The 23,771-nt window shown below is 39.8% G+C and overlaps 2 protein-coding genes across 12 annotated transcripts in view; one reads left to right on the forward strand and one right to left on the reverse strand.

Moving 5' to 3' along the window:
• rap1gap2a (RAP1 GTPase activating protein 2a) overlaps positions 1-20,414 on the forward strand; it is a 69,305-nt gene extending 48,891 nt beyond the window's left edge. For 6 of the 11 annotated variants that reach the window (XM_057350744.1, XM_057350746.1, XM_057350745.1 and 3 more), the window contains 22 exons: positions 3,577-3,612; positions 4,660-4,692; positions 5,243-5,275; positions 9,331-9,549; positions 10,508-10,611; positions 11,226-11,304; positions 11,589-11,642; positions 11,959-12,042; positions 12,466-12,566; positions 12,785-12,914; positions 13,811-13,966; positions 14,047-14,118; positions 14,221-14,307; positions 15,510-15,650; positions 16,458-16,604; positions 16,759-16,874; positions 16,984-17,079; positions 17,282-17,399; positions 18,144-18,243; positions 18,332-18,399; positions 19,170-19,206; positions 19,297-20,414. In XM_057350744.1, the coding sequence (XP_057206727.1) occupies positions 3,577-3,612; positions 4,660-4,692; positions 5,243-5,275; positions 9,331-9,549; positions 10,508-10,611; positions 11,226-11,304; positions 11,589-11,642; positions 11,959-12,042; positions 12,466-12,566; positions 12,785-12,914; positions 13,811-13,966; positions 14,047-14,118; positions 14,221-14,307; positions 15,510-15,650; positions 16,458-16,604; positions 16,759-16,874; positions 16,984-17,079; positions 17,282-17,399; positions 18,144-18,243; positions 18,332-18,399; positions 19,170-19,178 (1,983 nt within the window). In that variant the 3' untranslated portion in view covers positions 19,179-19,206; positions 19,297-20,414. Of the gene's footprint in view, positions 1-1,178; positions 1,417-1,449; positions 1,539-3,576; positions 3,613-4,659; positions 4,693-5,242; positions 5,276-9,330; positions 9,550-10,507; positions 10,612-11,225; positions 11,305-11,588; positions 11,643-11,958; positions 12,043-12,465; positions 12,567-12,784; positions 12,915-13,810; positions 13,967-14,046; positions 14,119-14,220; positions 14,308-15,509; positions 15,651-15,882; positions 16,394-16,457; positions 16,605-16,758; positions 16,875-16,983; positions 17,080-17,281; positions 17,400-18,143; positions 18,244-18,331; positions 18,400-19,169; positions 19,207-19,296 lie in introns of those variants that run through there. The other 5 variants (XM_057350749.1, XM_057350750.1, XM_057350751.1 and 2 more) reach the window with 5 other exon arrangements.
• A 179-nt stretch (positions 20,415-20,593) lies between these two features.
• Positions 20,594-22,162, reverse strand: si:dkey-52l18.4 (uncharacterized protein LOC560708 homolog). Its single transcript, XM_057350753.1, has 6 exons — positions 22,044-22,162; positions 21,864-21,965; positions 21,234-21,566; positions 20,974-21,126; positions 20,845-20,873; positions 20,594-20,768 (listed from the first exon to the last, which is right to left on the reverse strand). The coding sequence occupies exons 2-6, from the start codon at positions 21,919-21,921 to the stop codon at positions 20,670-20,672; spliced, it is 672 nt and encodes a 223-aa protein (XP_057206736.1). The 5' UTR covers positions 21,922-21,965; positions 22,044-22,162; the 3' UTR covers positions 20,594-20,669.
• Between the last annotated feature and the right edge of the window lie 1,609 nt (positions 22,163-23,771).

The raw sequence follows: 23,771 nt of genomic DNA on the forward strand, positions 1-23,771 counted from the left end.
TGGAACTATAGAGCCCTCCATGACACAAGTTACTTCCACATTCCTTTCTTCCAACGGACGTCTATGCGAGTGTCGCAACTCTGTTTTTCAAGGCTCTGGGGCCTCATGTATCAACGCTGCGTACGAACAAAAACTTTGCGTACGCCAGCTTTCACACTCACGGTCGGATGTACTAACAGTGAAATGAACGTGAGAATGTGCGTTCCTCCACGCCAGACATGTTTTTTTTGTGCGTACGCACATTTACAGCTTTGTCCGTACGCAATGTTTTAGTATGGAATCAATGCAAGTCTTTGTACACGAGGCCCCAGGTTATTATCAAAAGCTCTCATGTGTATTTAATTTTAAAGCTTATACTCCTTCTGTTTATTCTGATTTTATTTCATTTTAAATGAAATTAAGTGCAAAAGAGGAGTGATTCTTTTATGGTTAGAAAATTATGCTTTCATAAAGGTAAACAAATGTTATAAAATTATGCTTTCATAAAGGTAAACAAATAAAGTATTTTAATTTTACCCCATATTGTAGAAATTATTTTATGTTTTATATTTCTTATCATCTGTCAGTGGACTTTAGTAGAGCATATAACTACTCTTTAACTAGAATGACACTTGATGTGTTAGTCATGCTTTAAGACTATTGTTAAGTGATGCTTAATTAAGCATCTCTATCATTACTATTAACTACATACATACCAATACTCTAAAAACAACTCAGAACTACCTTAGCAACCACACAACATCCTCATTACACGCTGGATACATATTTGTCGTATTAAAATACCCTTGTGGCTTAGTGGCTATATATTTATTTTAATACTAACCCTTTTTTTAAACTAACAATTCACTATATTTCTGAGAAGTGGTCTCTCTCTCTCTCTCTCTCTCACACACACACACACACACACACACACACACACACATCATAAATTACGATTTTTAGTCAATGCTATCCACACATAGAATGCGTTACTCAAATTATTTTATAAATACTACACTCTGCCCAGTCTGAAATATCTAGTACAGACGTATTCATCTGCACGTGTGTTTGGCAGCGTCTTTACAAGATATACATTTGTGTCCTGTTCGCACAGTCTGTGGCCACTCCCAGTGTAAACCCAGAGCCTATAGAAGAAAAGAAGAGAGCGAGTGTGTGTCGATGATAAGCTCTCCTACCCTGTGAGTTAAACAGCTGTGGTCAAATACGAACCAGAAATACAAAAGACAGATTAAAGAACGAAATAAAACAGGAATTAAATAGTGTAAAGGGAGAACCTGATCACTTATAATTTGTAGACGCACTGGTATGACCTGTTCTAGGGTGTGGAGCCTGTACGTTGCCAAGCGGTCTTCACCTCTTCCTGTTCAATGTGTTTAAAAGTGTTTGCAGGAGCACTGCTAATCGGAGGAGAGGAAGGTATGTGATCGTCAAGACGTGTGAGGTTTTACTGTGTAGACCCTGTGTTTGGGGAGGTTTGTGCGCACACGTGAGACTTGTTGCCTGTTGGGTAGTGCGGGAATCGGCACAGCAGGGACGTGGTGAGCTACAGCAGTTCATTCATTCTTTAGTTGGTATCTGAGTGTTCGCCTGAGCAGAACAACTATATGCTTTATGTAATGTTTGTTTAGCCAGCCTTGGGCAGTATCCCAGAAACACATTTTACTATCCCACAGGCTGTATACTTATAACTGCATTGTCAAGACAAAAAAGGAATAATGTTGTCATATTCAGGTAGACAATGTTTACCATGTCTATTTTTAGCATTTAAATGGACTGTAAAGGTTCAATGGTGTCTATCAAATTTCAAAGGCTCTTTTATGTGCAAATTGGGAATAGTTGGATGTTTTCGTGGTTGTAATGTGGGTGAAGCTACAGAGATTCAGGATGGGGTTTTGAGAGGTGCTATCTTTGCCGGGACGGTTAAACTAACAGGTTGTTGTGGTAGATAAGCTCAGTGCTCTCGGTTAGCTTTCTGTGACAATACAGTGACAATTTTCTTTTATGTTGTGAATTTCTGTTTTTCATATTTCATTTGATGTGCTCATGTAAACATCATCAAAATGTGGAGTGTTGGCTTGTTGGAGTTTTGTTTGTTTATAAACCAAAACGTCAGGTAATGTCATCAACAAGAGCTTTCGAAATTTGCTTCATGTATTCAGAACAAATCGTGCCAGTGTTGTATTGATGCTCTATTGGTGGTCTGGATTTGTCAAGGTTACAGTATCTGGGTAAATGTGTCTCTGCTGCACATTGTTGACATTGTGGAGTCACCCGTGGATCCACGGCAGGTTAAACATTAACTGATTTGGATTTACTCTCCCACCTGAATCTCTCAAGCTCCATCTGATCATTCATAGGAATATCTCTTAAACTAAAGGGATCTAGTGTAGTCAGGACATAGTTGCTGTAGATGACGTTGTTATGGTACCTGAAAAACTAACTGCTGTCCTCTCCAGAGGTAAGGCACATAATGCATTTCTTAGACTCTGGATTCAGTTGAAGTGTTGTACAAGTTAACATTCACAGGAGTAAAATTAATGCAGTTTCTCTATTGCATTGCTTAAGAAATGAATATATTTAATTGAATAATTAATTAATAATATTTAAGCAGTAATGGGTGCACGAACCATAAATGCAGCTTGGTTAGTTATTGTGTACAGTATGGGGAAGTTCTTGTGCTTTGGTTGAAACAGTTATCTACGGTCACTCAGCATGCGTTGAGCTCTATTATCATTAGTCTTCTATCTCAACCTATATCTTTTAATACTTAATCATATCAAACTCTAATTTCTGGACATTTTTTTGTCGATTGTTGATGTTGATTGTTTTTTCTCTGTGAGTTGGACTGTGTTTTTTGTGTAGTGATAAGGGTATGTAAGACTAAAAAAGCTTTTCTTCCCTCTTTGTGTGGCATGAATGCAGCTGCAGTCCTGTTTAATACCTCCTCATTATCTAATGACATCTGATAACATAGCTTACACACAACCAATTAAAACTGAATTTGTTTCTTATGATGTAAACTTTACTATGTAAATTACTTTCTTTTACTTTTATGCTTCTGTGTTTGGAATGAATTACGTAGAAAACAGTAATTGTTCCTTTAGAAAACAAAAACAAAATGTTTTTATTTTGTTTTTAATTTGGTGAGTTGGGGCTAATAAGGAACATCAGCCAAGAAATGCCCAGCTTTCAAGGGAACTTCTTACTAAAATTTTATTTTATTTATTTGTTTTATAAACAAAACGTTGATTGTCAACATTTTTGGTGATGCATAATTTTCTTTCATTTTTATTCTTTCATATTTGTATGACTATTATTCATCTAAACATGAACATAATTATGTAATAAAGCAATAAAAAAGAGGAAAAAAATTCATCTAAAACATGATACAATAATAACGACTGAGTCAGTGTGTTTGATGGAGTGTTAAATCTCTCCATTACTTCTGCGATTTCCTGACAGGTTACAGTATCTCACGTAATTTTCCAAAAGAGAAATCAGTTTGATGTAAATATTATAAACCATGATTCAGACATTTACTGTAAATTTTTATCTTGATTTATGTCTCTTTTCTAGTCTGCGGAGTTCTTCGACATGCTTGAAAGAATGCAGGTAAGACTTCTTCTCCTATCATCTAGTTGACTTAAAAGTGAACACAGTTATTTAATACAAGATCCCTTGAATAATGGTCCTCCTCTAATTTTGTACTTCAACCCAAGAGCATTTCTACTATGTAATACGGTAATATAATAATCACAGCATTCTGTTTGTGTTTGTCCTTGAGTGATGGATAAGTGTTTCATCTTCAGCGGGACGCAGTGGACACTACTCTGAATGAGTAATCACACGTCTGAGTTCATTTTAAAACTCATTGATTGGTCCAGCACTTTTCTCTGTGGTCAGTCTGGGAATGGGGGTTTGGTGGGACCTCTCTGGGGACAGTGGGGCTGGGAAAGGACACGCTGACCTGTTATATGACACAATTGGCATGATTGTGTTGTTTGTGGCGTGTATGTATGCGAGCGGGTGGATGATGCTCAGCAGGTAGAAAAAGAACATCTGATCAATAGTCTATTGAGGCAGGAGTGTAATGTCTTAGCCATGCAGGTGGTGTTAAAGGCTCTGGTCTTCTCGTCTTGTCTTTTGTATATAAGTGATGGATCGATCCCAGAGCTTGACTGAATGCTTGATACTGTATCTCTCTCCAGTGGATCACACGCACTTGTGTTCATAATGAAAGACCTCATCGCCGTTAGAAATGATAAAAGGTCCCACTGAGCAATATTTTCACCAAGAAATTTTGTTTTGTTCATCTCTGTTATTGAGTTTCACGACAAGCATTGGGCTGCCAGGTCAAAACAACGTATTTGTTATAGTTGTTAAGTTTGTTGCAATGTATATCAAAATTCAAAATTGTATTATGGTGGAAACTATGGTTTTAGAGATTACAAAGACGAATGGTAGGCTATTCTTTGGAATAATGTGCATTGCACAACCAGATCCGGAACATGTTTTATAGAGTAAATTTTGATTTCTTGTTGACTGTAAACAGAAGTGTTTGTTTTGGGGAGCTCCTTTGAGAACCAGGTTTTAATGTTGATGCTTATGTCATTGACCCCTCCTCTTTTTACTCTCTTCTGCTCACCCGGATAACGTCAGATACCTAAAACTGAGGAAACTAAGAAATATAAGGTTTGACGAGTATTCACAGTGTGTTTTTGTGTCGTCTGGAAGTGCATGCGTAACTGTTGGGTATATGGGTAGTATATATATTTTATTTCATAGATATAAATATTACTAATATAAAAGAATATATTATTAACAGTTTGTTTTCTACATTTTTGCTGTCACACTATAGGACACATGCTACTGTTTATTTATCAACTACCCATGTGTAGTTTTCTTTCTGAAGATTTGCTCAGTGACATTGTGAACTTTTACAACTCAAATCATCCTTTGCAGTCGTTTTAAAGCATACATGTACATTTTGTGATATAAAGGTCAGACTCTACCAGAGGTCATGGCAAAGTCCAAATGCATTGCTGCCCATTATATTCCATATATCATAATAGGAGTGCACATTTGCTAAGAGCAGTTCTTTTTGCAACCGTGCTTTGTTTTTATAGATCATGTTGTGTTGAATCCTGATCTGCTCTTGGAATGTTTTCATTGAAATAAACTGATATGTGCTGGTTTTTTTGCCCTATTATCCAATGATCTTCTTCCTTTTTCTTTCCAACAGGATGACTACATCCCTTACCCCCGGATAGAGGCTGTGAGTTCACTGATACACAATCTCATACAAACTGTTTTAAAACTCAAATTCATTGAAATGAAGTGTAGTTCTGCATATCGTCGCTGTCCTTCTGAAAACTTGTAAGTTCAACTTTGCTGTTTTTCAGGAAACTGAAAAAAAACTGTCGTTTTTCAATGATTACATACTGTGTTGTCAGAGTTGACAAGCACTTTAAATTGGTTAGATATTTGCAAAACCCAGTGACAAACGTGAAGAGTGACTATGAATAATCATTTATGGCAAAAAAAAATCACAAAATATATAGAGATACAAAGTTTTAGAAGGACAGCAGCGCAGCGGTGTAAAGAGTACCTGAAAACCATACTTAAGTAAAAGTACAGATACCTTGCAGTGAAAATGACTCCATTACAAGTGACAAGTCACCAATTCCAAAACGACTTCAGTAAAAGTCTTAGAGTATCTGATTTTAACAGTACTTGAGTATTTTACTCATACTGAATGTAGGCTCAAAGAAGCACTAGTCCTCAACACTTAATAGACATGTCTGTCAAGGATTGGCAGAAGAACCCAAGCGCAGGCAGGCGGTGAAGGGGTTAACACGAGACTTTAATACACAAAAAACAAAAACACCCACAATGGGGGAAAACAGAACTAAGAAATATAAAACAAAAGACTTCCCACGAGGGGGCAAAATGAAAACAAGAACAGCCAATAAACTAACTAAAACAATGACCAAACGTCTTGAAAGGGAACACAGGCAGGGCAAGAACCAGGAACACAAAGACTTCAACAAGAACGAACACGGGCACAAGGTACAAGAACATGCATCTACACATGAACCGCACATAAACATACGTACACGCAATACAAGAGCACAAGACAAAGAAACAAGAGGGTATATATAGGGAAGACAAACGAGGGATAATTACACGGGGCAGGTGTGGGACATTAAACACTCAGGGAAAGATCACAAGGAAACGAGAGGAATGGGGCCAATGACAAGACACTGGAGAGAACGTATATTATTGTCAAACGGACAATAATATGTTTCTCTCCACACATAACCAAAGACTTTGTCATGGCTCTGCTACAGGACCAAGGAAAACATGACTAAGGAAGCAGAGCCATGACAGAAGCCCCCCCTTTAATGAGCACCTCCAGGTGCTCACCAAGGGGTAGACGGACAAGACAAGGAAGACTGAGACAAAGACAAGACCAGACAAAACATGGAGAACAGAATAAGAGGCAGACAAGACAAAATAACAAAGGGACTAGGGTGAGACAATAAAAACAACAAACATGGGAGGGGGGGAGGGGCCAAACCAGAGCCCATAGGGGGCAGTCCATGGAGGTGGGGAGAAGTCCCAGTCCCCGGCTGCACCTGAGGGTGCGTAGTCCAAGGGGACGTAGGAGGAGTCCTGGGGGGAACAGTCCTTGACCCTGGGGGTCTCCCCGGGGCCGGCTGGCTGGGCAGGGCTTGACGCCGGCTGGAAGGCCGGCTGGACAGGGCTTGACGCCGGCTGGAAGGCCGGCTGGACGGCTGGACGCCGGCTGCGACACCGGCTGGACAGGCGGACGCCGGACTGGACACCGGACTGGACGCCGGCTGGATCACCGGACTGGACGCCGGCTGGTTCACCGGACTGGACGCCGGCTGGATCACCGGACTGGACCCGGCTGGATCACCGGACTGGAGCCGGCTGCACCGGACTGGACGCCGGCTGGACCACCGGACTGGACGCCGGCTGGATCACCGGACTGGACGCCGGCTGGATCACCGGACTGGACGCCGGCTGCACCGGACTGGACACCGGCTGCACCGGACTGGCACAGGACTGGACACAAGACTGGACACAGGCTGGACACAAGACTGGACACGGACTGGACCCAGGACTGGAGCCGGCTGAGCACCGGACTGGACGCCGGCTGGACCACCGGACTGGACGCCGGCTGGACCACCGGACTGGACGCCGGCTGGACCACCGGACTGGATGCCGGACTGGACACCGGACTGGATGCCGGCTGACCGCCGGACTGGACACATGACTGGACACACGACTGAAGGCGCACCGGCTGGACACTGACAGGAGGCTGCCGGACGACGACGGCTCCGGAGGACCGGCTGCACCGGACAGGACGCTGACCGGACTGGAGCCGGCTGCACCGGACTGGACACTGGACAGGACATCGGCAGCACCACCGGACTGGACGCCGGCAGCACCGCCGGCTGCACCGGCGTGGACGCTCCTCCGCTGCGCCTCTCCCTCCTTCTCCGCACCACCGGATCCATAGCCGACCTTGGCGAATCCGTGGGGACCGGAGGGAGTTCCGTAGCGGAGGAATTAGCCGACGTCATCCCCGGACCCCTCCCTCCCGCCGCTACCGGCGCCACCAGAGTGAACGGGGACCGTGGAGCTCAAGCCGGAGGGTACGAGTCCCCCCGGGCAGCGGCAGTCAGGTCGAGGCCCTCCGGCGTGATCGACCGCGAGGTGGAAGTCCCACGTGGAACCCCACCCCCGGGATCGTCCCGGTTGGCCAGAACCTGACCATTGCCGTGCCGTCCATCTTGCTGCCCGCTGGGTTCTAGTATGGCTCGTGATTCTGTCAGGGCGACGGGAAAACCCAGATGCAGGCAGGCGGTGAAGGGGTTAACACGAGACTTTAATACACAAAAAACAAAAACAGAACAAAAACACCCACAATGGGGGAAAACAGAACTAAGAAATATAAAACAAAAGACTTCCCACGAGGGGGCAAAATGAAAACAAGAACAGCCAATAAACTAACTAAAACAATGACCAAACGTCTTACCAAAAATAACATGAAAGGGAACACAGGCAGGGCAAGAACCAGGAACACAAAGACTTCAACAAGAACGAACACGGGCACAAGGTACAAGAACATGCATCTACACATGAACCGCACATAAACATACGTACACGCAATACAAGAGCACAAGACAAAGAAACAAGAGGGTATATATAGGGAAGACAAACGAGGGATAATTACACGGGGCAGGTGTGGGACATTAAACACTCAGGGAAAGATCACAAGGAAACGAGAGGAATGGGGCCAATGACAAGACACTGGAGAGAACGCATATTATTGTCAAACGGACAATAATGTGTTTCTCTCCACACATAACCAAAGACTTTGTCATGGCTCTGCTACAGGACCAAGGAAAACATGACTAAGGAAGCAGAGCCATGACAATGTCAGTGAAAAACTGTCATAAGACTGAACACATCAAAATTGCAACAAATCATGGTCGACACCATAACCTGCGTCTATTGCAAACACTCAAGTCTCATTTAAGCTCAAGTGCTCATAAGTAAACCAAACTCCTTCAAAAATGTCTCTTCAATATAACGGATAAATAAAATAATGTTTAGTAGAATTAAAAAGTCAAAGCCTTTTTGCACTGGACATGCTGGTTTTGGCCTCATCCCCAGCTGCAGTCATGTCCTCATTTCACATATAAACTGCCAGCGATTCACAACTACCTGAGCATGCACTCGTATTCACATAAAGAAGCCATGTTGACAAGTTTTAGTAAGTTAGGGCAAAATCCACAAGATACAGGACCGTCAATGCCCTCTAAATGGCAATATTAATTCTTCTGTAGCAAAAATAAACTGCTGTAAAAAAGATAGGTGCCATACAAAATGTAATGTGCAATTGCATTAGTCATTATAAATGTAGTGGAGTGAAGAGTACATATACTTTTTCAAAAATGTAGTCAAGTAGAGAGTAAAAGTTGCTAATATCTTTAATACTCAGTACAACTAAAAAAAGTAGCCAAAAGATACTTAAGTACAGTAACTAATTACATTTACTCCAATACTTTACACCACTGCAGCAACGATGTATTACTCTTGCGTTAACACAAATTTAAAGGTCCCAAGTTGGTTGGGCTTTGTCTTTTTAAATATCAAACTATAATCTATAAGCTAGTTTTCTCTTATAAGTTAACTTTATTAACTTGGAAGTTTTTAAAACTCTTTAATTGGAAGTTATATAATTGCCACTCATGATGGTTTATCCAATCTAGTATTTCTCTGTTTCTTCTTTAGGTCCTGGAGAAGGGTGGCCCCTACCCTCAGGTCATTTTACCTCAGTTTGGCGGTTACTGGATTGAGGACCCCGAGGCTCCGGTCGGGACGCCCACCTCCTCAGACAGCAGCTTCTGTGAGGAGGAAGACGATGGTCTGAGTCCTGGTGGCGGAGGCTTCGGATACAGGCTAGAGTGTAACAGCTCTTCAAGGGCTTACCGCAAACACTTCCTGGGCAAGGTGAGAGTTCAGTTATAAATATTGACAGTATCCGAATATACTTGGGTCATTGCTATCTATATTTCAGCCAAGCGCACCAAGGGCAAAGTGTTAGTGCTGTCTCACACATGTGACTTTAAAAAACATTGCATATTCACATTCACAAAATAACTCACAAAGAAATGTTAAACACCTAATGTAATTGTTGTATTTAGTAATGTATAACTTCCATTTGTTTTATGTATTCGAGGGATAGAAAGCTTAAAAGTCCAGTGTATGAAATCAAGCAGCATCTAGTGGTTAGGTTGCAAATTGCAACCAACAGCTCACTCCACCCCTCCCTTTCGAAGCACTACGGTGGCTGACACAGAACAAAGATGTCGTCACGTTTACTCTGCTGAAGGAGAAAACGTATTTACGAAACACGCTTTGTAGAGCAGTTTCTCTGTTTATGGCTACTGCAGAAACAACATGGTGAATTCCATGTAAGGGGACCCTGTAGATATGTGTATGTAGATAGAAATAGTTCAATCTAAGGTAATAAAAACATAAGGCTTCATTATGTAAGGTCTTCATACACCTCTGAAGACATAGTTATGTATATTATATTGCATTTCTGACAATAGATCCTCCAAAAATTACAATTACACACAGCACCGCTGGAGCTGGTGTCCCATTTTGCTGAATAAATTCGTTTGGGACTCTGTCCTCAAGGCTGTAGTTTATTTCCACAGTTTATCGTGGCGTTTAATGAAGTTTGATAGCACCTCTTTAAACAAACATTTTGTGCACCATTTTCGGTATCACTGTGTTCTGTGTCACAAAGCACTCGACTAGACCAATAAAGTGTCACCTCTACTGAGCCACACCTGAATGATATAAATGCAAAATCAGTCTGTTGGAAAATGAACCCCTCTCGCAAAGTGTGTGAGGAACAGAACTGTGAAATGGCGCCCTCACCGATCCCTTTCTCTCTCAGGAACACATGAACTATTATTGTACAGCCAGTAGTATGGGACACCTGATCATGTCTTTGAAGTATGAGGAGACAGATGGACAGGAGACACTGCGCATCATGCTCAGGTACCACCTGCTTACCAATAAAGTCACACTTTCATTGAAGCAGAGAGAGAGTTTTTAATCATTTTGTATCTTAAAGGAACAGTTAACCTAAAATGAAAATTCTGTCTTCATTTACCTCAAGTTGTTCAAATCTGAATTTTTTTTTTTTTGATGAACACAGCTTGTAACCGTTCTTGGCCACCATTGACTACCATAGTAGGAAAAATTGCTTGATAAATTTCTTTGTTCTGTTGAACACAAAAGAAGATATTTTGAAGAATGTAGGAAAGCAAACAGTTCTGGGGCACTTTTGACTACCATTGTCATTTTTCCTACTAGTCAGTGGTGGCCAATAACTGAAATTCAGACAGCTTTAGGAATAACTCAAGGGTGAGTAAACGATGACATCATTTTTATTTTGGGGTGAACTTTCCCTTTAAAGGAAACTTTAAGTGGGGTCTGAATTATTTACGATATATAGAAGTATTAACATGATATCAATAATCATAGGTTTTTAATATCACGATTATTGTCGATATCAACAAATTTCGACGCCGCAAAAATACACATGTATACACAATGAGACAGTAGATTTGTTGCCTTGTAACTCTATTTATTTTTGTGACATTTTGTAGGTCAAAAACAAAGACCCTTCATGAGCGGATTCCACTTGAAGGTCTCGTCCAGCTACCGAGCGTCCCACAAATAGCCAAGGTGTGTACGAGTTAATGCCATGCTGTTTATGGCGGTGCTGATATGTACAAGGGTTGCAGGTTCAACTGGTAAACTTCACAATCCTGCTTTGTCTCCATAGTAACCTTAAGCTCTGTTCCTCTGTAAAATTGGTTATGAAACTGTAAATAAAAAGAATCTGCTAACCCCCATGTTAAAACCTATGACGCGCAACCTCAACGACTCTCTAAACGTCCTCTTTTGAACCTCGCTCGATGACATCAGAAGTTCCAAGATGTTCACATCAGATGTGTGCTGTCTTTCAGCTGCTCTGTGATGATGTCACAGGTCTGAAGTTCAACCCCGTCCTCTACCCCAGGGTGAGTATCTCCGTCTTTATTTCTCGCTTCATCTGTTGCTTACCTACTCCAGGCATCCGAATAAAATAGGGCTGTGTTCCACTCTAGCACCCGAGTCATCTGAATTAATATGTCCCGTGCTCTGGGGAAATCTCATATCCATCTGCTTTACGCTGTCTGCCGTGCCTAAACCACACTGTGTGTGAGAGAGCAGTCTTGACCATGTCGCGTGGTCTTTCGGGCACGGCAAACACAAACGTCTGAATTATAGAGAGGGGCTGACCCCTATTAACCCCTGAGGGTGGTTTTGCTCACTTTTTGTTTTCTCTCGCTCAAGGCCTCGCAGATGATGGTCGCTTTCGATGAGCACGAAGTGAACAACACGTTTAAGTTTGGAGTGATCTATCAGAAGTTTGGTCAGGTAGGATGTCGTTCCTTGCTGAAAAACAAAACACCTTAAAGGGATAGTTCACCCATAGTTCTTCATTTACTCACCCTTTTCTCATTTCAAACCTGTATGACTTTCTTTCTTTCACAGAACACAAAAGAAAGTATTTTGAAGAATGGTGTTAACTGGCACCCATTGACTTGCATTGGTTTTGTGTACATGCAACAGAAGTGAATGGGTGCCGACGCTGTTTGGTTACCAACATTCCTCAAAATATCTTCTTTTGTGTTCTGCGGAAGAAAGAAAGTCACACAGGTTTAAAATGACGAGAGCATGAGTAAATGACGACAGAATTTTCATTTTGGATGAGCAGCAAGGTGATCTTCTGGAGGTTTAATCTGAATAGTATAACAAAAACATTTATTTATTATCTGTCTTTCTGCTGTTCTTCATCAGACATCAGAGGAGGAGCTATTCGGGAACAATGAGGAGACGCCAGCGTTTGCTGAATTCCTCAGTGTTTTGGGAGACAATATTGAGTTGCAGGATTTTAAAGGGTGAGAGATGAAGATTAAAGTCTCAAAACTGCTGACAGGGGTCACCTGAGCACACATAACGGGCCTGTTTTAATATTAAACAATATTCACTGAGCGTATTTGTGAATAATTTATTTAATTACCCCATTGTGCATGTTTTTGTCTGGAAGCGCAGGCAGACGGTAATCAGATCTTTCACAAGACTAATTTGTCTGGTTTTGTGATGTTGCGCGCCACAGGTTCAGAGGTGGTCTGGATGTGTCTCATGGGCAGACAGGATCTGAGTCCATTTATACAACGTTTCGTCAGAGAGAAATAATGTTCCATGTTTCCACCAAACTCCCTTTTACAGAAGGAGACATTCAGCAGGTTTGTAATGAAAATATACATAACATTATGACCCATAAAGTTTTTTTATTGCTCAGAAGGGACAGTTCATACAAAAATAAAACTCCTGTCATGATTTATTCATCCTCATGTCATTCAAAACCTGTATATGACTCTTTCTTCTGTGGAACACAAAAGAAAATATTTTGAGAAATGTCTTGGTTTTGTGTCCATACAATGGAAGTCAATGGGGGCCAATGTTGTTTAGTTACAAACGCTCTTCAAAATATCTTTTTTGTGTTCTGCAGAAGAAAGAAAGCCATACAGGTGTGGAAGGACATGAGGATTAATAAAAAATAATAAATAGCAGAATTTTTCATTTATTTTTTCATTTATTTATTTTTTTAATTTATCAAGAATTTTTTCATTTTTTTCATTTCAATCATTTATCTCATTGAATTATATTATTTTTCTCAACAACAAAAAAATGAAATACAGTAAAGTATGATTGATCATTTATATTGAGATCTCTAACTTTTAATTGCAAGAACAATTGACAAAGACATTAAGATCTTTTCTGTAACTCAAGTATACAATTTTTCGGTAGTAGCAGGAGACCTAAGCATGTCTCAATTTGTTCTCCATTTAATCTCATTGCCCTTCAGAAAATAAGGAAACATTTTTTCCTGATACTGACCTCATGTTTAAACATGGTAATATACACATCTGCAATAATTATACATTACTTCTCATTGTTTTGCAAATGTGCTGTTTCGTGATGACCAGTAATACATGACTTTCATAATAATGCCTTGTAATTGTCATATATTACAAAGTAAATCTCTTTTATATGTTGACCCGAGCTAAAAAAAGTGTTACTAAACACATTAAGTGCAGAATATTTATGAGTAGTGTTCTCCTGTGTCATAATCTCTCAGCTTCAGAGTAAGAGACACATTGGCAATGACATCGTCGCGGCCATCTTCCAGGAGGATTCTACGCCATTCGTACCCGACATGATCGCCTCTAACTTCCTTCATGCCTATGTGTTAGTGCAGGCAGAGAACCCCTGCACAGATCATACTACATATAAGGTACAGGGACCCTAGGTAAATGTCTACTTAGATAGCTGTCGATCACCATGTTGATCTTAAATGTTAATTGGGGTTTACAGGTGTCCGTCACAGCAAGAGAAGATGTGCCTCAGTTCGGCCCGCCTCTTCCGAACCCTCCAGTCTTTAAGAAGGTAATAAAGGAGATTGCGGGCGGTGATGCATCTGACTTTCAATTAAAGGTGAAGGAGATGATGATTTTTATCGTAAGATGATAGAGATCTGTCCTTCCCCAGGGTCCTGAGTTCCGGGAATTTCTGCTGACCAAATTTATTAATGCGGAAAACGCGTGCTGCAAGTCTGACAAGTTTGCCAAGCTGGAGGTGAGCTGATTTATTGAAGTGTCACCTTCCTGCTAATAATATGCAGCTGCGGAAAAAATTAAGAGAGCATTCCAAATGTTCATTTATTCAGCTTTTCTAGATGTATCGTGCCTGTTCCAGTCTAGTGTCTGTTGAAGTTCAACAAAATACAATTTCAGCTGTGAGAAAGCCACATCCAAAAGCAATGTGAAGAACTGACAGCATAACAAGACACGTGAAAACTGTGAAAAAAAATGATTGTACAACTTTTCCTAAATACATGTACAAATGTGACTGTTGTTTTGCTTAAAAGTGAATATGAACTTGTTTTCTTCGCAGTACAAAGCATCTTTTCTGTTATTTTGACCGGTTTCTCCAATTTTCTGCAATAATGCAATATACAATCTTTTTATTTGAAATTTAGGAGAAATATTGTTAGTAGTTCACAGAATGAAACAAATATCATTTTTTCGAAACATACCTATAAACATTAAATTCAGAAAAACTGAAAATATATCTATTTTTTTCGCAGCTGTATAATCAAAGAAATGCTGTATATACAAGATTCATGCAAGAACAGGTTCATGATTTAGTCCAAAATAAAAGATTAGTTCACTCAAAAATTATAATTACATTTATAGATATTTAGATTCATAATGTTATTTATACTGTATGTTGTTTCAGACCCAAATGTAAGTTATTATTTTCTGATAATCATCGACTACAATCAGGATCATTCAGTTTGTCTGATTGGTTCAGTCTGGTTTGTGATTCAAACAGTTCGCTGAAAAGATCATGGTTAGAGTTAGAGTGGTTAGAGCATGGTGTTAGCAACACCTAGGTCATGGGTTCGATCCCAGGGATTGCAGATACTTGGAAACAATTGTACAGTATAATGCAATGTAAGTCGCTTTGGATAAAAGCGTCTGCAAAATGCGTAAATGTAAATCAGTGAATTAAATTTCAAAAGTTCAATTTTCTGATTCAATGAGAGTTAAGAGCCCACTGGAGGGGAAGATTATCAAGCTATAATAATAATGTTTTGGTCTGTTCCTCAGACAAAGTTACCATATGGCTTCAGAATATTTGGAATATAGCCCATAGGCTTTAGTGACGTGGGTTTAGATTTACATATAATAACAGAATTGTTGTTTTTGGCTAAACGGTTCCATTAACTACTCCATCACTTACTGCATCAATGCTCATGTGTGTGTGTTTGACAGGAGAGGACACGGGCAGCGCTGTTAGATAACCTACATGATGAACTTCACAGACAGACCCTGGCCACAGTGGGACTGGGCTCAACGACGGATGAAGAAAAACTAGAGAACGGCGGTCACGGAGGTCTTCTGGAGTCCTTTAAGGTGAGACTGTCCCGTCTTACAAATTCAATATGACTTTAAATAAATTGCTAAATGTTGCTCTAGAGAAAAACATTGATTTATTATGAACCCTTCCAAGATGTTAACAGTTTTTGAGCTCGGGTTGTTTTTACCGAGCACTCATTAGAATGTCTTTTCTGTGCTTCAGATGTATGTTTTTGTGCGTGACCATGTGTTTGTGACGTGATGTTGCCATGTGTGTGGCTGTTTACAGGCAGGGTGGGGGTGTGTGTGGAGTGGTTTGCAGACACACATTTATCCTGCAGGGCTCATCGGCGTAGCGGCCATGATTGTGTTACGATATCAAGCCGATCTGATGCAGATGATCAATGCGCAATATGAAAAATCACATTAAACTACTATACAACAACATAAGACTCCTAAGATTTCTTCTAGATTATTTTGCACAAATTGTTTTTGCTGCAGTAAAAATTGCAGTATCGTAAAATCAATATTTAAAGTGTTGTGATTAATATATAAGTAAAATATAAAAATCCATATATAATAGATTGTGGTTCCTATCCTGCTTTCACACTTTTATGGTATGTAAAGTTGGTATGTAGCGCCACCTACTGTCTGTTTGTGGCAGTGCAAAAACGTATTTCCATTATTTGGGATAGAGTTAGTGATAAAGTGAGACAATAAACATGCTTTTCGATATCTGTAATTTCACATTTCCTCCCTATTTCCATCTACAGTATACATATATATATATATATTTATATATATATATATTTAGTATGCTTAATACAGACTCCTTATCTCGTTCCTTATCTCTGTCTCTCTCAGAGGGCCATGCGTGTTAGGAGTCACTCTATGGAGACGATGGTGTCTCATAAACACAAGGCTCCAGGGGCTACGGCAGGCGTCCCGTCCAGCGTCAGTGGTGGGGGACTGCCACAGAACAGCCTGGAGTGCACAAAGAGCACCTTTACTGTAAGAGCTGTATACTTCTCTTATCTGCCTTGTACTTCCCTTTCTATACGTTTATCTTGTTTAAACATGAAGATAAGGCAAGAATTATTACACGAGTGCAGTGCAGAAGTGAATGTGCTGGGCTTTGATTTGTGCTTGTGTGTTTGCGTTTTAGCCACCGGTGCTGTCCGCTAAGTCTCCGTTAAAGAGTCCCGTAAAGAGACGCTCCGGTCTGTTCCCCAGACTGCACTCCAGCACAGAAAGTCCGACTGAGAAACACCCAACTCGAAGGTATCGTATCGAAACTATCTACACATGTCGATTATAAAACAATAATTTAAACCTATTGCAAACGTAAATAGGAAATGCGTTTCATTTCACAACCTCTTTGCTTGAGTAGTGACCAAAAAGCAGAAGCGTTCCCTTTCTCACAAGAAGTGAAGTCAGAGACGTCATCCAATCCCAGTTCACCAGAGATCTGCCCAAACAAAGACAGGTGAGTCTTGCTTCAAGCTCTCAGTTTTAGTTCCTCAGCTGCAGCACACAAGAAACAGCGTTGCGATGTTGTGACCTTTGCTGACTCATTTCTGTGGTTTGGCTTTAGGATAGATGTTATTTTTATGTTCTTTGGCTATTTCCAGTAAGCTCTTGAGTGCAGGGATTTAATCTCCTCCGTGTGGTCTGTTTGCTCCCTGCAGGCCGTTCCAGAAGCTGAAGGAATGCGGCGGGAGAGCTAACATCTCCAGGTCATCGTCCAGCACCAGCAGCTTCAGCAGCACAGCCGGAGAAGGAGACGGTCTGGAGGAGCTGGACACTGTAAGACAAACACTTCTGGTTGACATCTTAGATGTACTGGAAAATCTTTGAATCAGTGTTTTGCATTGTTTTTTTTTTGAAAAATAGATATATATCCGTAAAGCACAATAAATTGACTTGGGATGCTGAAAATGTGAAAACAAGTATTTAAATCATTGCGGATAAGTTCACTATAAAAACAAATTCATTACGCTTCGGTCACATCCAGAGACTTCATGTGCACTGCGATTGATTTGCAGATAACTCTCGTACGTTTAACGAGTCCTCATATTGATCCACTCGCTCTGATGCCTGTCAGTGTGCTTCATGACTGGACAAAAACTGATTCCAGTACAGTCTATAGCAATAGTAATAGTTGGAACTGAATCAGACTGTTATTTAATTGCAGGAATCTACATGCATCTTTTAAGAGAAGATATTTGAAAGAGTGTGGTACTTTAATGCATATAGGTACCATAAACTACCCGTTATAATCTGTAACACCATTTATAAATCATTTTAATTAGTGTTGTGGTTACATTTTTTAAATAATGCTTGAACTATTGTTATTGCAATTTACTTTCAATGTTAAAACACATATGTCAAAATTGCCAACCAGGATAATTAAATGCAATGGAACAATTTATAATTGTTCACGTTAACTAAGACAATGTAAATAAAAAAATGGTAAAGTAAAGATGTTAGTAAATATTCTTAATGAAGGTTTTATATAATGGAGGTGTTATTGTGTGTTGTATTTTGTAGAGCAGCCACCCATCCACAGCCTCATCTGTGTACAGTCCATGTTTAAGTGTGGAAAGCCAAAACTCTGGAACCCCACTGATCATGTGCCGCAGTCCCACAGGTAACACAATCATACACGCACACAAACAAATGCTTTTATTTACTGTAGGCATGTCAGAAAAAACAAGAACCTGCCCTGTTTTTCTCAGATGTAAAGAGTAAAACTTCACCGCGGTCCAACTTGAAATTCCGCTTCGACAAATTGAGCCATTCCACAGTAAGTGCTCAGTTTTGTGATGTCATGTGTTACTATAAACTCAGGTATTACAATTACACAATTTACACGTTACATCATGTATTTTTATGCTTAAAACAAGAAATTATCCATCATGAATTCACATGAATGTTTGTTGCAAACCAGAATGGAGCCAAGTTGTTGGAGGGAGGGTTGAAAATTTAGAGCAATTATGCACAATAATACACGACAAGTATTTTACCATGGGTTATATAATCAGTGCCATGTAAGGGATAATGTACAGGCGCAGAAATATATTTCGCAATAACAGCCAGCTGCTTGTACATTATCCAGCTTATTTTCAGAAAAAACTGGACATGAAATGCGAATTTGAAATATTTTATTAGCTCATTTTAACCGAATGCAGACCGTCCATGAGGAAAAGCAGTTTACTTTCGGTTTTAAGGTAAGAAACGACGTTCAAATGTCACGAACAGGCAATTTGTCATATATGTTATTAAAAGACATATTTATATTTATTTGGTCAAAAAAAACATGACAAAAAGCAAACTGATTTGCTGCATCCGGGTTACCGTGTGTTATTAGTTTTGAGAGGTTGTTATCTGGGAATAACGAACCTGCAGATGTCGCGACTGGCCAAAGAATCAAGCATTCCAACGAGCCGTGTAATACGTCTTTGATAACAAATGGACTCTAAGATGATGTTTATTACTGTTTGTTTGAGAGTAACACGTGTTGCTGAATCATGAATCAGCCAATCATTCAATGAAAACAATCCTTCTTTGTTCCAGGGTCATTAGGTCAGACAAAAGCAACTACAAGGAAAAGGTACTGTTTAGATCATTGTGTGGTATATGTCTATTTTAGTCTTAGTATCTGTACTTAATAACGTTTTCTGCTGTTTGTTTTTCCATGCAGTGACTTAAATCAATGGAGTTATTGATTTGAAGAAAACTGGTCCATTCTACTTAAAGCAACAGATATTACTGTTTAACAAACTGAACACTATGTTGAGAACTGATTTCAGACCATCATCCTATTGTACAAACTCGCACAGAATTAAATGTAGGGGACAGAGTCTTACTAGAAAGCAACAGATGCCTCTGCTTCAACAACGTAAATGTAGTACTTAGTGCTCACACAAGTGTTCAAAACGTTCCTTGCCTAGCTGCAATTGCTTTCTAGACGCTAAATATGAATACAGCCACTTGAAATACTTGAACAGCACACAGTCATTACATGTTACAAGACAAAACTGCATTATAAGCACCCAAAACTGTACAGCCAGCCTGGAGTCTACTGCAGATACAGGATTACGGGTCATTTGAGTCTTGTGACACATCGCCCTTCAGTGTAAAGCCTTAAACATACTACAGAGAATCATGCTGTTAACACGGATCCGTTTATTTTATTTGTGAGATGATGTAAAATTCACATTTCCTGTGCCATTTTCCTTGGGGTTACCAAAGAGAAAGATCACAAGGGTGGTAAAAAAGCTGTTGATTATGCCATAACAAATTCTTTACAAATGCAAAAAAATATATGAATTGGTTTAATGACATTAAGCAGACACTTAAGCAAAGACAAAAAGCACAAAAATAAAAGTTCACATTTTTAGACTTGTGAAGATGCCAAAAATGAATTTCCACCTCTGTTGAAGCATTCAGCCACGACTGAAAGAATGACACGCCTATAAACATTTTGAAGGGACTTGAAGTTGTTTGTTTGCTTACGTGTGTCTCTCTTCTTTCTTCATGAATCAGTTTCTGGTAAACAGTGGTACTCAACGGTGAGGAGAGCGACTTCAATATTCTTGTACACTAGTGAAAACTTTGTTTGATATAAAAGGTGTTGGCATTTATGTCTGTACTGCCATAATTTATTGCTCTTTTTGTTGCCGTTACGTAATATTAATGAAGAGTACCCAGAAGTTAAAATAAATGGAAGATAATTTAAAAAGATTATTTAAAAGATTATGTATATGTATATTTGGTTATGGCATGTGCCATTAAGAATTTATTATAAAATAAAATGTATTTTGTGTCAAAAAATGGTCACTTTTGTTTTGATAAATGTTTGTGTACTTTAATTTCTACATCAACTATACAGTTACACATTTTATACACACTATAGACAAGTTTTACAGAACATTACTGCTCAGAGTACAATACTGTTGAGAAAGTTCAGAAAGCGTTTCTCGGTGTGTATCCAAGACTGTTGCTTGACTACACTTTTTTTGTATTCCTGTTTGCTCTGGTATTCGTACAACCATGTGAAGTGTAGTGTGGTCATTAGAAACGCAATGAGGAGTAGATAGTTGGCTGAATGACTTGTTTCGGACGGTGATTCTGCAGCCTTGTTTCATTTAATGCAACTTCTGCATACACCACCTGCATTAATAACCACAAATGATAACATTAATGACACTGAGTAAGCAAACCAGATACCTGACAGAATGATACTTACTTCCTTTTTCGGTTTTACTCGTGCTGCGACTAAAATGAGAATAAAATATCATTGTATACACTGAACGACAAACATACAGTAAGTATTTCTATAGTTGCTAAACGACCAGTGTAAAGAGGTGGTTCTTACAGGATGTGCGGGGGTGAGGAGGCACTGGCGGTGTTGATGGATGACACTTGGTCAGACACCAAAACAATCCCAGTACAAGAGAAAAACCCATAACGGCACCAAGACACACCAGCAGTCTATGAGAGAGACTTCTCTCTGATGACTCTACTGACGCTATACAGACCAAAAAATAAATAAATGGATTTGGACAAACTGGCTTAATCCCACATGTAAGGATAATTCACTGCCTGTATTATATGCACTTAAAGAGAGAAATCTACCTGCAGTCACGTTAACATATGTCACATGTCCACTGCTGATGAGATTTTCGGACCATGATGTGTGGCATTTGTACGCTCCAGCATCTGATTGGTTGATGTTCTGGATGTGGACCGTCAGACGTGTGCTATTGACTGTCAAGCTGTAATTGGACAGCTGAATTCGTATTGAAGGAAAGAGGAGAGTAAATGATGTGCTCTGGATGTCCTGGAAAACCCATCCACCCGTCCAGAGGATGCCACAGTGGACCACCTCACAGCTCATGTCAATACTGCCCCCCTCTGGCACAAACCTTGAATCACGAGTGGCCCGAACAGTTCGGCACAGTTCGCAAACTAAAAACAAAAGTTTAATTCACCCAATTAATTTCTGATCAATCACAATGACGTAACAGTATCTGTGGATAAAAATGAAGAACAGTAACATCTGCGGATAGAAATGAAAACAGTACAAATATAATATAAGATAAAAACAGCCTCCTGCTGAAAAAAAAACATTAAAGTTTGCATCAAAACCAACAGAATTCCCATTAAATCTATTAGAATGTCTGTGATACTGTGTTGTTTTCCTGTGATTTTTTTGTCTCAGCGGGGATTGTATAATTTGTCCAAAAATTGTATAAAGTGACTTACCTTTCAAAATGTTCAAAAACGCTACAAAACCGAGGCAACACCTGTCGATTGTTTTCATGTTTTATATTTTCCCATACTCCAGTTCGGCGGTCGCCGCAGTCCCTGAATACCAAGAGGTTCACTTTTAAAAGCGGTTTCTTTTTACATATCTCCAGAGTACAACGACAAAAGGTAACTTACTTTACTGGCTTCTACAGACTCTTTGTTGTAAAGTCCCCTTAATTCACCCCTAATATTCACAATATGAACTCTTTCGGTCGAATTGCACTTGGCAGCTTCGGCTGTATTGTAAAGTGTGTTTAAGGAAGGAAATCTAACTTCAGCAAACGCAGAAGGAAAACCCAGATCATATCCTTCCGCCGCAGTCGTGTTATAAATCACTGCAGCTTACTGCTGGAATAGAAATCGTCACAGAAACCATATTTATTGGTTATAACTGGAATTGTATTCTTTTAATGGAAGCTACATATAATGGTCTCTACAGGTAATGTGTTTGGTTCTGTTGGTGGGATGTTATTTGGCGGAATACCAGTACACGTGCTCTCTGAATTATAAATAAATACGGAAATACGAGTTTCCTAGGTAAAAATCGCAAATGAACTCCCTCTTTCTAGTGGTAAATGCCAGAGGGCGTTTATGTGCAATTTTCACCTAGGAAACTTTGTATTGTTATTTTTCTGCATTATGACTACACTGATAAATGATCTACATACTAGAATCGTACCTCTGTGTGTTACGTGTGGTCTGACCAACTTTAATGCTAAAAATTGTGCGTTCACCAAGAAATTAAAACAACCTATATGTTTTTTTCTGTATGGCCACATGGTGGTGCTCAAGTCAAATAGTTTCGCTGCAGTTGAGGATAAGGACTTGGTTTAGGCAAAAACGGGCGTGTGCGGGCAATAACACAGCAGCAGCTGGTGATAAAGTCAGACTCTTAAAAAAACCCTGCTGCATTGTATTTATTGCAGTAGATTACACTTACACGAGTTTAATCAGGAATATCAATGTAAAAAAAATATTCATCTATGGCCTTATTTTAGCAGGATTGATCATTCTTCCATGCCTACTTCTACCTGTAAATCAATAAACAAATAATTGAACAATATGTATGTATAAGTAACAAATGAGGCTTGGCCACAGGAAGGGACGCTAGAAAGCTGCTCTGTTTCCTGCAGAGTAACTTGAGTCACTGAACCTTAATAGCAACCAGATGTGCAGAATGTCAGCGAGGACATACAATCTCAGGATATGTGTGTTTTTCTTAGAAAACCCCCGGCGGTACAGCATCTGTCCAAAACGTTACGCAAGCTTTAACAAAATCACTTAATCATTCAGCGTCCAGTCATTTCAACATTTGCTTGGGATTGTTAAAGCAAAGGAACCCATGTAAACTGTTTTATTCATTAACGCTCATTACACGTAATTCCCTCTGTACAGGTCTGCAAGTGAACCTAATCCTCAAACCGCGGTGGGATTAAAGCAGAAAAAGTAGACCACCCTCTGAAAAAGCAGGCAGGAATGAATCAAGTGGGCTACGTGCTGGCCGACCCACAATGCCTAACATCAGATACGGTGAAAGGAAACCCAAACAGGCCTGTACAATGGTGTTTTGACTAAACCAGCAAGGAAACGGTCACCCATTTCATTTTTGTTTATGTGAACAATGTCTTGAACAATACAGAAAGGCCCAAGTAAACAAAAGAATTATATCGTGAACAAACCATTTTCGCTCACGAATGAAAAGACAGATCAGTGTCATCTGAATGCTACAGCCCCAAGACAGACTCAAATGTCTGCTTTCTAAGATTTCTTGGCAGCACCGATTGGCACATATTTATCCCGTATTAAGTTTACAACAAAGTTTTGTTCTAGTTACGAGAACAGGGCCATCTGAGGTTCCTCCAT

Source organism: Triplophysa rosa, linkage group LG14 (assembly GCF_024868665.1).
Source record: "Triplophysa rosa linkage group LG14, Trosa_1v2, whole genome shotgun sequence".
Classification (NCBI taxonomy): Eukaryota; Metazoa; Chordata; class Actinopteri; order Cypriniformes; family Nemacheilidae; genus Triplophysa; species Triplophysa rosa.

Excerpts from the sequence above, each read along its gene's own strand:
- si:dkey-52l18.4 (XM_057350753.1), bottom strand. The coding sequence starts at position 21,921 with ATGAAAACAATCGACAGGTGTTGCCTCGGTTTTGTAGCGTTTTTGAAC. Across the intron at positions 20,874-20,973 it reads TCCTCACCCCCGCACATCCT|TCGCAGCACGAGTAAAACCG; the intron begins GTAAGAACCACC and ends TTCTCATTTTAG. Across the intron at positions 20,769-20,844 it reads GAGTAAAACCGAAAAAGGAA|GTGGTGTATGCAGAAGTTGC; the intron begins GTAAGTATCATT and ends TTATTAATGCAG.